This window comes from Lasioglossum baleicum, unplaced genomic scaffold (assembly GCF_051020765.1).
Source record: "Lasioglossum baleicum unplaced genomic scaffold, iyLasBale1 scaffold0047, whole genome shotgun sequence".
In the NCBI taxonomy this organism is placed as follows: Eukaryota; Metazoa; Arthropoda; class Insecta; order Hymenoptera; family Halictidae; genus Lasioglossum; species Lasioglossum baleicum.
Genome location: NW_027469107.1, coordinates 283,237 through 296,022, shown reverse-complemented (window position 1 = coordinate 296,022; position 12,786 = coordinate 283,237). Strand labels below are relative to the sequence as shown.

The following is a 12,786-nucleotide window of genomic DNA, read 5'->3' as shown; positions in this document are numbered from 1 at the left end:
GAATTTGTCTTTTTTCTCTTTAAGAATCCATATATAGCATAAACAGTTGTTGATAGAAAAAACATCCGTGACCTTGAAAACTTTAAATAATGACTTTGAAAAAATTTTTTTCCTTTGATACTATATCCACCTCCTTATATACTACAACTTTTGTTTGAAGAGTTTTTTCATATATACATAACTGGCAGAGATATTACATATAAATAAATTCATTAATACGCTCCAATCTACAAAAGAACAAGAAAGCGAGCTAATAAAAACGTGGTAAGAATAGTTCTAATATCGGAAAAAGAAGTTATTATGAATAATAAGTAGTCTGACTGAAACATGGACTGAAGGTGGTCAATGATACCGCTGAACGGGGCGTTAAACTAATGGAGGATCATAATAAAATTTTATCTAGAAACAAAGAGGAGAAATAATATATGTATACTATACAAACTGTGATGGAAAGCAGTATCCTGACGCCACAAAGCAGAATTTGTCAAAGGATTTGTAAATATTTTTTAATATAGCGAGAAACACCTGATCAATCCCTACATGATTAATTGCATTTTTAAGAGGCATTGAAGACAGCTTATTAACTGAGAGTTATTAAATTTTTCATTTTCCTCAGAGTCAGTAAGTTCTTTATTTTTCTCGGAGTCATTAAGTTTTCCATTTTTCTTGGAGTTATTAAATTTTTCATTTTCTTCAGTGTCGTCAAGTTTTTTCATAGAGTCATTGAAGTTTCCATTTTTCTTGGAGTCATTCAATTTTTCATTTTCTTCAGAGTCATTAAGTTCTTTATTTTTCTCGGAGTCATTAAGTTTTTCATTTTTCTTGGAGTCATTGAAAAGTCCCTCTTTGTCGTTTACGCGCTGTCGTTAAAAAAGTTCTGGTATGTTGCTAGTCTAAAAATATGATCAATGCTATTTTTCAGTTTCTCTAAAAAATCTGCATTTGTCTAATTTTTGCGTGTTTTTCAGTTTGTGTAATTAACATTTTGAACCAAAAAATCGGGAAAAAATCTCAAATATCAATTTCAATTAAATGCAGTTATATGATTAAATTAATGCAAGTAAATAGGAAAAATTGACCGAAAATTGAATGGCGCAACGGCTGTTTTAATAATTCGAAGGACTACCTCGTCCGGCTAGAACCTTCATTCCAAATTGTAATATTCCAATATTTCAGTATCATTTTAAATATTTCAAGTACTATTTAAAACTATTAATGAGTTTTAACAACAAAATATTTTAAATGAAAAACTAAATTTTGACAAATAAAATACGATTATAGCAAGCTTGCTATAAATGTCGAAAACTCGAGTCTGGCCAGAGACATTATTTTCAGGAAACACTATTCTATGATGACGAACGGAAAAAAGGGAAGTGAAGCTCGAGGGCTTCGGTTGCCGCGGAGTGGAGTGAAACATTGTAACATGATACGGGTCGGGTCGGGTATATCGATGTAAAATAACACAATATTTTTTAAGAATTATTATTTTATATTAAAACGTTTGTAGCTTATTGCAACGTTGACCGATTTTGACGAAATTTTCAGAATATGTTTAATTGACACATATCTATAAAACGTATTTTTTAAATTTTCAATGTAGGCCCATATAAAGATGTTGTAAAATGCAACTTTTAGTAAGTAAGTAAATACGTATTTATTTATTTATCTCAGCCTCGTGGCCCAGAAATTGGACTTGGATTATAATTCTCGAAGCCATTCATCCCTCTATTTATCCATTCATCCGTTCCTCCACCCATCCATCCATATCGCATGCCACATCAAATACCTTATTGTCTATGTTGATCTATCCCAATCCCAATGTCTCCCCGCTAATCCCGCCTCTCTCTTGATTATCTCTTGTGATTAATTCTTTCCTTTTTTCTCTATACTCCTAACCCATTCTACAATTTCTCCCACTCTTTTCTCCTGTACTATCTTTTCTATACTTTGTGACGTGGCAGATTCCGCCTACGTCACTCCGAACCTTAAGCGAAAGACCGGGTCACTGGAAAGCGGCATAATAACGAAACGGTTATAACGAGCGCTCTCCCTGGGACATCCGAACGCCCAAAAGAATAGAATTATCGCATTTGAATGTCGCGCCGCCGGGCGCGACAAGAGTTTTCAGAAACCACCGAAATCGGCGAGGAGCCCGATACCTGTCTCCGGCCGCCGATTGGCGGAAGGCCGCAAGCGGAGACGCTCGGAACACCAATCACAGGGCGCCGCTGGCGAGGAAGACGGCGAGGATTGGACCGAGCCCGGATCTGTCAACCCGGAGAAAGCGACGAGGCTGTTAAACATAAGGACGATCAGCAGTCCACCCTCGTCGACGTCTCATCCGGAAAATGCCATGAGAGCTACACCGGAACGGCTCGGATCCATGGATGCCGACTTACCGCCTTATATCGGCCGGGCTTCGGAAAATAGAAAATACCGAAGGCCCGGGCCGACATGTCATCGAGTCGTCCCTGCGCCCAGAAACAACGTGATTGGCCCGAGCGTCGCCGAAGACGAGAGTGGGGGGAAAACTCGCTTCCGCGTTCCGAACCATCTCGAACTGGGCCACTGGGTCGAAGGACTGTTTACCGTTAAGACGTGCGAACCATTAGACCGCGAGTGAACAAAGTATTTTGCGACAGCCGCCAGTACAGCGAAATTGGTAAGTGCCGGTCAGGCTTTATTTCGATATCTTTTGTGACCAGTTCGTGTTGGTTCGGGGACGTTATTTGAGTTCGCGAAAGTTCGTACCGCGGTGTACCGCGTGTTTCCCCGCGTTTACCGTTGACCAGGAGTCGCTCTCCTGAGAGGCTCGCGAGGCCGCGGATCGTGTGTCGCCGAATCCTCGTGCACGAGTTATTCGGGACCCACGATATTCGCCCGGTAATTCTTCGGGTTACCCTCGGATCGTTCCTCGGGAGGATAATGCGCCGTATTCGTTTCGTGTCGTTCACCGTTCGCACATTTCGCCCAGTCTCGAATTAGGAACGCGTACGTCACCGGAGCTCGGTCGAATTCGTGCCCTCGTGGCTTGTAAATTCACGCGAAGTCCTGTGACGACCGAGCTCGACGCGATAGAAGTTATTCCGCGCGATCGGCCGAACAGCCGCCGTCACTTTCGTGTTCGCGCCGGCAAAGCTATTGACTACCGCCGGCAACGGCCGGCGGATTGTATGACCATCTCGTTTTAATAAACGACTATATTTTGCCCGAGATCTACCGAGTAGCTTCATTTACCGTGAGAAACGTTCTCGTCGCGGGGAATGCCCCGTTCCTTTCCTCACGTGGTTCCCTGGACCTGTTCGCGGCCGTCACCGGCCTAAACGATGTTCGCAGATTCGACGCCGTTTTGAGAACCGAACGAATCGTTCGAGAGTTTCGCGTGGTACGGTATAGTACCTGGCGCCCGTTCACTTCGTGTTCAAATTTGTCGTTCCGTTCGAATCTGCGAAGATCTTTTGTCTCGAGAGGACCACGTGTCGCGCGACCGAGCGTGGCCCGGTCGCAAGGCCATAATTTCTCGAAGGCGGTTATCTCTCGGTTCGCCGGGAAATAAACGACGTGACAAATTGGCGCCCGAACATTGCGGAAATCTCGCCGTAAAAAGCGATTTGATATAGGCTTTTTAAAAAAGAGACGCGTGAGGAAGTTCGAGGCTCTCACGGGAAAATTCTAATTTCGAAGGCGAAACGTGTGAATTTGAATCGGTCGAACGAAACGGTCGCGTAGTAGAGAAACACGACCCGTCCTTGAGCGGTACTTTCTTTGTCTCGCTCGAACCAACGAACCAACACCTCGTAAACACAGCAACAGGCTGTTGAAAAGATATTACGGTGCCACGTCGTATTTACAACAGCCTGTTCTCTGTTCAAGGTCCTTGACGAAGGCCTTTGTTCATTATATTTTCGAATTTCGTGTGCCATTCCACCGTTACGATATACCGGGTGTACAAAATTTATTTTCAGGATTGAGGGTCAGAAAAGGAAACGTGATCGCGCGTACTCTTAGCGCAATTTCATACTATTTGCTAATAATAATAGTAATAATTTTGATAACCTCATTTAGCTTCATCTGGATAACATGGTTTATCCCACTATCAATCCATTATTTAATAAATATTAACGGACCTTCGGGTAATTTGTTGCTGATATTAATAGTGTAACTCTAGGTTGACAAATTGGCATTAGTCGACGTTGGCCATAGTACAGATAAAATAATTAAAGTTTATACAAGACTAAACAAAATCAAAAAACTAATAGAAAATTTACGTTAGTTAATCAATACCGATCACGCTTCCTCCGCAGTCTGATTTTTTTTTATTATTTCATTGGAAAAATTTTTATTATATACTGTGCATATTTACTGTGTTTATTTAATTGTGTTTGGACCTCGTTATTGGCGGAGGGGTAACACTTGATTTCGCGGGAGAGGGACACACCACCGAGCGTGACCCGCCCAGGAATCTTGAGTTTCGCCCCAATAATCCCCAATACGAAGGACAATTTATAAATTGTTTATTGTGGGTAATACCGTTACGGGACTAGGATCGCCCCTAGAGGTGGTCCGCCCGTAAAGGTCCACAATACCGATACATTTTTCTCATATTATTCTCCTCTTGTATACCATTCCACTTTCCTCAATAATCACCAACTCCTAATATTTAAACATTGAACTTATTGTCATAATTTATGCAAATTGTTTCTTTTTTTTCTCGGAATGGCACACGGTTGTTTAATTGCAATTATTGGGAATTGATAATAGAGAGAAAACTCTCGGTCGCGGGGAAGGTACCGCATATAGCGTAATCCACCCGCGGCTGCGATATTCTCGCATAATTTCACCTCGTTGTTATATTTTGATTATGTTCATGCTGTTTCCCAAAAATTGACCCCACATGCAAACGGTTTTTTTTTATAAAATTTTTTTTTGTGTTATACATGTGGTGGAGGAAGTTGGTTTGTCGTCCGTATATCGTCCGTAGTCTAGACGAATGTAACCCATTTGCGATTGAACTCTAAAGAGTTTAACAGGTAATTAAAATTTGCGGGGGCCCTTTTATGAAATATTTTAGTGAAACGACTAGCGCTAGTCGGAAATAAAGAGATTTGCGGGATCCTAGTAGTAGATACTTTGCGAGCTTTGTTTTTCGGAAATTAGCGAACAATTTGCGGAAAAATAATGGTCACCTTTTAGCGAGTTTCTTGAGGAAATTTGGCGAATAATTTGCGAAAATCTACCGGTAGTATCTTAGCGACCGCGCAGTAATACTGTCGACGGGCAGGTGCGTGGGAAATTGACGAAAAGGGTCCGATTTAGTGTTTTGGATTGGGTTGTTGTTTTCCCCTTTTGGCGCGATAGAGAGAACGAGAAAGGGCTGGGGGAAAGGCAGTAAGTAGAGGTAAAGTCGGAATTCGTGTCGGTAAAAGGAAAATTTGCGTCGTAATAAATACGAGAAAAATTAGCGATACGAAAAAGAAAACGCACCCTCTCTGTCTAAAACGCGATATATCGGGAATAATTCCATTTCGGGTCATACGGCCGCGGTTACGGAAACTCTGTTTCGAATTGGGTGTCGAGGTTCACGAATCAGGATGAGAAGTTCGTTAAATTTACCGAAAAAGGAACAGGGGGACGACGGAGGAGAATCGGACTACGGGGACGCGTTAGACCATATAACGGCCTTACGCATTAGTCAGCAAGGGAAAAACGAAAGCGGCGGCAGATCACCGCCCCGCGAATTTAGTTTGAGAGTCCCGCAGGATCAAAGGTGGAGACCTTGGTCTCCCGAACGACGCCGTAGTCCGGTACCAAGAATGCCGAGCACGAACCCCGAATCCCGTGCGAATCCCGAATCACGCGACGACCCCGACGCGGAAGTGCCACGCGGAGCGAGACCCCGAGAGTTAAATTATAGAGGAACCCCCATCGCCGAAATAATTAGGCGATGGAGGCTAAAATTCTCCGGTGAAGAGGGAGAGGACCCAGAAGAATTTCTGGAGGACCTCGAACACCAGAAACAGTATCACGGCATCGACGATATAGAATTGATCGACTGCGTAGCAGTTTGTTTCGGGGGCACAGCAAAGCGTTGGCACAAACGCAAGGGAAGTCGTTGTGGGAGTTGGGCGGAATTCGCGACCGCGTTTCGAGAATTTTTCGGGGACCCCGAATACCAATTCAACCTGGAACGGAACATTAGAGAACGATTCCAGGATGAGACAGAGCCCGTCCGCGAGTACATAATGGCCATGACCACGATGTTCGATAAATTACAGCCGCGGTGGTCAGAGGAGAGAATGGCAAGGATATTGTATGAAGGCGCGAAATTATCGTTACGACAAGCGATAGCAAGAGAGTCGTTAAGCACGGTCGATGACGCGTCAGATAGGTTAGTGGAGGCGGACCGGGTCGAAGAGCGTAGAAAACGGGGGAATCCCAAACCATCGGAAATGGTGCACCCCGGGTTAGCATTCGATCCCAGTAGACATTCACGCGTAAAAGCACCCGGAAGGGGTAAGTCGGTCACTTTTGGGTACGCGAACGCGGTATCCTCCGCTAGCGGGGGAGAAAGTGACGAGTCGGGCGGTCGACTCTCCCGATCCTTCCGTAAAGAATCTCGAACCGGATCGGCACTTCGCAAACCTCGGGAGTCGGGGGCAGGTAAACAACTGTCGTCGACGCCGGGGGGACACGACAGATACCGACCCGGGAACAGATCACGTAGCTCATCCCGCGAACCCCCAGCTCGTACACCGAAGGAGACTGCAGCCGTGGCGGTGCAACAATGGCCGCGACGCGATAAACCGCGTGCTACCGGGAAGTACCAGCATCAATGTTGGAATTGCCGTAAGACTGGTCACCTGTCTCGAGACTGCCGTGAAGAACCGCAACTGCACTGCTACGGATGCGGAGCGGAGGGGGTTACAATAAATCGCTGCCGAAGGTGCAGTAAACGGTCGGGAAACGAGGGGGGAAGTCGATCAAGGGGTCAGGAGAGACTTCACCCGAACTAATATCGGCCCGCGTAATAGTAAATGGGGATGTATACCGACCGCCTCTACTGACCGTCGACGCGTACATCGGCAATTTCGCGACCCGCGCTTTAATAGACTCGGGCTCGTCGCTGACCTTTGTGAGCCGAGAAACCCTCGAGAACGTCGAGGATAGAATTATCGAAATTAGAACAACAGATAAACCTTGCTATTTCCTCCTCGCCACCGGCGCAGTAGATCGAGCAATCGAGGAGGCACGTTTTTCGTTAAGAATAGGCAGAGAGAAACGCGATATATTTGCGCGAGTCCTGGACAATCTGGTGACACCCCTGCTATTAGGAACCGATTCAATCGCGAAGTTCGGCATAGTAGCCGAATACCACAATTCAGTGTGGTATTTTGCGAAACGGCCAAATGAGAAATTCCCTTTCGAGAATACTAACCCCGACACCGTATGTTGTGGTCTACAAACGATGGAGGAAGCCGAAAAACGGCAATTAAAAGAGTTTCTCGAGACCACGTTACCGGAATTTAACGATATGACCGGAATGACGAACTTGACTAGCCACAGAATCGATGTGGGCGACCATCCTCCGATTAAACAGCGATACTATGCCGTCTCCCCGAAAGTACAGGAGGCCATATATAAGGAAGTAGATAAGCTACTGGCCGACGGAATAATAGAGCCATCGCAAAGTGGTTGGTCAAGTCCGATCGTGATGGTCAAGAAACCCAACGGTAAATACCGTTTTTGTCTCGATTTCCGAAAAGTTAACGAGGTCTCGAAGAAAGATGCGTATCCGTTACCGCTCATGACGCAAATCCTAGACAAGTTACGGGCCGCGAAATATATCTCGACCATCGACCTCAGTCAAGCGTACTTCCAAATTCCGTTAGAGGAAGGAAGCCGCGAAATAACAGCTTTTACGGTACCGGGAAAAGGTCTTTTCCATTTCCGCCGCATGCCGTATGGTCTGACAGGAGCACCCGCAACCTTTCAGCGATTATTGGACCGGTTAATAGGCCCAGAAATGGAGCCTCACGCGTTTTCGTATCTAGACGATATAATTATCGTCACCAAAACGTTCAAAGAACATCTCGAATGGCTCAAACGCGTATTGAATAGAATCAGGGAAGCCGGTCTAATGATAAATCCTGATAAGTGCGAGTTCTGCTGTCAAGAAGTTCGGTATTTGGGTTTCGTGGTGAGCCGAGAGGGATTAAAGGTGGACGCGGAGAAAATCCAACCCGTTTTATCGTATCCTCCGCCGAAAACGGTGAAGCAGGTGCGGCGTTTTCTCGGGATGGCCTCCTGGTACAGGAGATTCATTCCGGGATTCGCCACACTTGCCGAACCACTGAACCGTCTATTACGTAAAGATCGCGAATGGGAGTGGAAGGACGCCCAACAAAGCGCCTTCGAATCCTTACGGGACGCGATCGCTTCGGCACCTACCCTCTCGTGCCCAAATTTCGAAACCCCATTTACCCTGCAGACGGATGCGAGCACGGTAGGTTTAGGCGCGGTATTAACGCAAGAGGTCGATGAGGTCGAACGCGTAATAGCATTCGCGAGCAGATCACTCACATTACCGGAGCGAAAATATTCCGCTACAGAGCTCGAATGTCTCGCGATTGTCTGGGCAGTACAGAAATTTCGACCATATTTAGAAGGGTACGCATTTACGGTAATTACGGACCACAACAGTTTACGGTGGCTGAGAACTCTGAAAAACCCCACGGGTCGATTAGCGCGTTGGGCCCTGCAGCTGCAGGAATACGATTTCCAAGTAGTATATCGGCAGGGAGCCCTTAATAAAGTGCCAGATGCACTTTCGCGTATTTACGAGGGGGAGGGGGATACCGAAAGGGAAACTCATATCGTGGCCGCGGTTCGCCCAAAGTGGTACGAGGGAAAATTTGCGGAAGTCGAGAAAAATCCCGAGAAATTTCCGGACTGGGCAATTCGAGGCGGGGAGCTGTTTTGTCGAAGAACAGATCCGTTGATCGCGGAAACGCTGGGTTCCGACGGGAACGAGTGGAAACTCGTAATCCCAGAGGAACGGAGAACCGAGATCCTGCAGGAGGCGCACGACAACCCGCAGGCAGGGCATTTAGGGGTCGAAAAGACCTATCATCGTATCGCCACCCGCTACTACTGGCCAGGCATGTATAGAACGGCAGTAGAATACGTAAGACGCTGTAATACCTGTCAGCTCACGAAGGTGGAACAAACACTCCCACCGGGGTTGATGGGTCGGCGCAGAGTCGACATGCCCTGGACAGTAGTAGCTGCCGACATTATGGGCCCGTTCCCTCCGAGCAGGTCCGGCAACTCGTACCTTCTCGTTATGCAGGATCTGTTCACAAAGTGGATAGAGTGCACCCCGCTTCGACGTGCAACCGGTCCGAAAATAGCGGACGCCCTGGAAGGGTTAATTTTTTCGCGATGGGGGACCCCGGATGTCTTGTTGACGGACAACGGTACCGAGTTCGCGAACAAGACTCTGAGGGAACTTGCCGACGAATACGGCATTCGATTAAGTACCACCCCCCCGTACCACCCGCAAGCGAACCCAGTAGAGCGAGTGAATCGGATCCTGAAGACGATGATCGTCGCTTATATAGAGAGGGACCACCGAGATTGGGACTTGAATTTACCACAGTTTCGTTTTGCGTATAATACCGCGCACCATTCCGTTCTACAAGCCTCCCCAGCGTTTCTCAATTTCGGGCGAGAGCCGCGACCGGCAAAATGTGCGAGGGCTAACGTCGAGCCTCCGATCGACCTCGAGGTGACATCCAATGACAGCTGGAAGAAGCGGGTGTCGCAATTACCGACGCTGCGGCATTGGATGTTGGAAAACCTCGAGGACGCATATCGGAAACAATCGCACCATTATAATTTGCGACGGAGAAACCGAGAATTTAACGTAGGGGACAGGGTTATGAAACGACAGCGAATACTTTCGTCAGCCGCTAACCATTTTGCGGCGAAACTATCACCGAAATTTACTGGTCCGGTAATAATAACGAAAAAACTGTCACCGGGAGTCTATAACTTGGCCACCGAGGAGGGGAAGAACCTCGGCAAAGCGCACATATCGGACCTCAAACCATACTTCCCCACTTATACACCCACAAACAAAGATTAACACCATAGCCTCTCTTTTCTCAACAGACTACCGAAGCCAAAAACAAAAATGGACTCCACGAAGACAACGATGGAGTCGTTAGTGGAGAGATTGCAAAGGCTGCACCCGTTACCGAGGGGCACCCGCGCGGCAACGGCGTCCATTAAGTACCGGCCGCACGGACCCCCGGAACAACAATACTACCAAATACGAGAGGAGTTTACCGGAGAGCTACCGTGGGAGGAAATCTCCAACGCATCCTCCACAAAAATGCAGTACGTGGCCACAACCACAATTGAGTGGCAGAAAATAGAAGAGAAGGTGGCAATCAAACCGGCGGATCCGGAACCGGAGGTACATACGCCGGAAAAAGAACAGCAGGCGGAGCAGGAGGCCGACACCGCCGCCGAGACGGGAAAAGAGCAGGAGGCAATACCGGAACCATCGAAACCGGCAAAGAGAGCAGCAGGACCCATAGAAATACCGAGCCACCTAGTGAAGGAGCTGCTCCTACAGAACGAGGGAAGGTGGTGTACGGTAGGGCGTGGGTGCAAGTTACCGTCAGAGAGGGAGCGGGAAGAAAAGGCAAAACCGGGCCCAAAGACAGCGCCATCGGTAACATCTGGGGAAAAAGCACTTCCGACCCCGATACCGCCAACAGGACTAGAGGTACCGAAGCTACAACCGACCGCCGAGTCTGTTGAGGACCGAATGAAACGTATCCGAGAGGAGCACCGCAAGACAACGGAAGCCTGGGAAAATGGAATACGGAGGGCCCTTAGGAGCGATATATCGAACCAGCCGGTACACAGGGTGGGCCTAAATATACAGGCCCAAACTATGAACGGCACGTCGGTAACAGTACAAGCCCCGCCGAGGAAAGAAACCTTGCACTCCATCCCGACCCCGAGACGGAATGAAGTACCGAAAGGAAGACCGCAACAAAGGGGTACGGCGAAAAGGCGCGGAAAAGTGGGCCGGCGAGGCGCCGAAGTGGAGGAGGGCTGCTGGCGCTGTCGCGTGGTGGGGCACTGCCACTCCGAGTGCCTTGCACCCCAGAAGTGGCCGTATTGTTATCGGTGCGGACGTCCCTATTACACAGTGGACACCTGCCCCGAGTGCAGTGGCACTCGATACGGCCGCTACTAGGGGTCGACCCGCCACAAGTGAGCGACAGGACAGCGCCAGCAGTCCCAAGTTGGGTAAGGCCGGACACATGAATATTTTTGTTTTTCCCTGCGTTTCCTTGGTTGTTCCCAGATGGTAAGAGGAGAAAAAGACTGATTATTTTGTTTACCGGTCCCTCCCCCCTTCGTTAGCAATATCGTATATTTTGTTATAAAAGACTAAATTTTCGGAGGGTGGGAGGGACACCAGTATTAAGCGCCAGGGGGCGCGAATAAAGAGTTGTCGCCCCAACTGTAGTTTCATTATTTAACCCTGATCCCTACGTTCCTCAGGGTTCAGCGGAACCCAACTTTAGCGAATCCGGTTTTCTCCCTTAGGTACCGGTCGTGTCATCAGGCTCCGCCCACATCAGGGAAAAGCAACAATTTGAAGGATATATTCGTCTGGATTGGTGATGGGGAGAAGCGTGTATGTCTCTGCAGTGTCCGTCCCTATGTAAAGGAAGATCCGAGGAAGAGCGTTCGTCCCCGAACTCGCGAACAAGCCTGGCTGGTAACTGCCACCGGTGCCCCGGTCTCTTTCGGGGGGGGAGGAGTTGTGACGTGGCAGATTCCGCCTACGTCACTCCGAACCTTAAGCGAAAGACCGGGTCACTGGAAAGCGGCATAATAACGAAACGGTTATAACGAGCGCTCTCCCTGGGACATCCGAACGCCCAAAAGAATAGAATTATCGCATTTGAATGTCGCGCCGCCGGGCGCGACAAGAGTTTTCAGAAACCACCGAAATCGGCGAGGAGCCCGATACCTGTCTCCGGCCGCCGATTGGCGGAAGGCCGCAAGCGGAGACGCTCGGAACACCAATCACAGGGCGCCGCTGGCGAGGAAGACGGCGAGGATTGGACCGAGCCCGGATCTGTCAACCCGGAGAAAGCGACGAGGCTGTTAAACATAAGGACGATCAGCAGTCCACCCTCGTCGACGTCTCATCCGGAAAATGCCATGAGAGCTACACCGGAACGGCTCGGATCCATGGATGCCGACTTACCGCCTTATATCGGCCGGGCTTCGGAAAATAGAAAATACCGAAGGCCCGGGCCGACATGTCATCGAGTCGTCCCTGCGCCCAGAAACAACGTGATTGGCCCGAGCGTCGCCGAAGACGAGAGTGGGGGGAAAACTCGCTTCCGCGTTCCGAACCATCTCGAACTGGGCCACTGGGTCGAAGGACTGTTTACCGTTAAGACGTGCGAACCATTAGACCGCGAGTGAACAAAGTATTTTGCGACAGCCGCCAGTACAGCGAAATTGGTAAGTGCCGGTCAGGCTTTATTTCGATATCTTTTGTGACCAGTTCGTGTTGGTTCGGGGACGTTATTTGAGTTCGCGAAAGTTCGTACCGCGGTGTACCGCGTGTTTCCCCGCGTTTACCGTTGACCAGGAGTCGCTCTCCTGAGAGGCTCGCGAGGCCGCGGATCGTGTGTCGCCGAATCCTCGTGCACGAGTTATTCGGGACCCACGATATTCGCCCGG

At 48.4% G+C, this 12,786-nt stretch overlaps 1 protein-coding gene across 1 annotated transcript; it reads left to right on the top strand.

Annotated features, from left to right (window-relative positions):
- The first annotated feature begins 1,982 nt into the window (after window positions 1-1,982).
- Window positions 1,983-11,415, top strand: LOC143219539 (uncharacterized). The gene is made up of 2 exons (XM_076445474.1): window positions 1,983-2,662; window positions 10,174-11,415. The coding sequence occupies exon 2, from the start codon at window positions 10,196-10,198 to the stop codon at window positions 11,273-11,275; it is 1,080 nt and encodes a 359-aa protein (XP_076301589.1). The 5' UTR covers window positions 1,983-2,662; window positions 10,174-10,195; the 3' UTR covers window positions 11,276-11,415.
- Window positions 11,416-12,786: the final 1,371 nt, after the last annotated feature.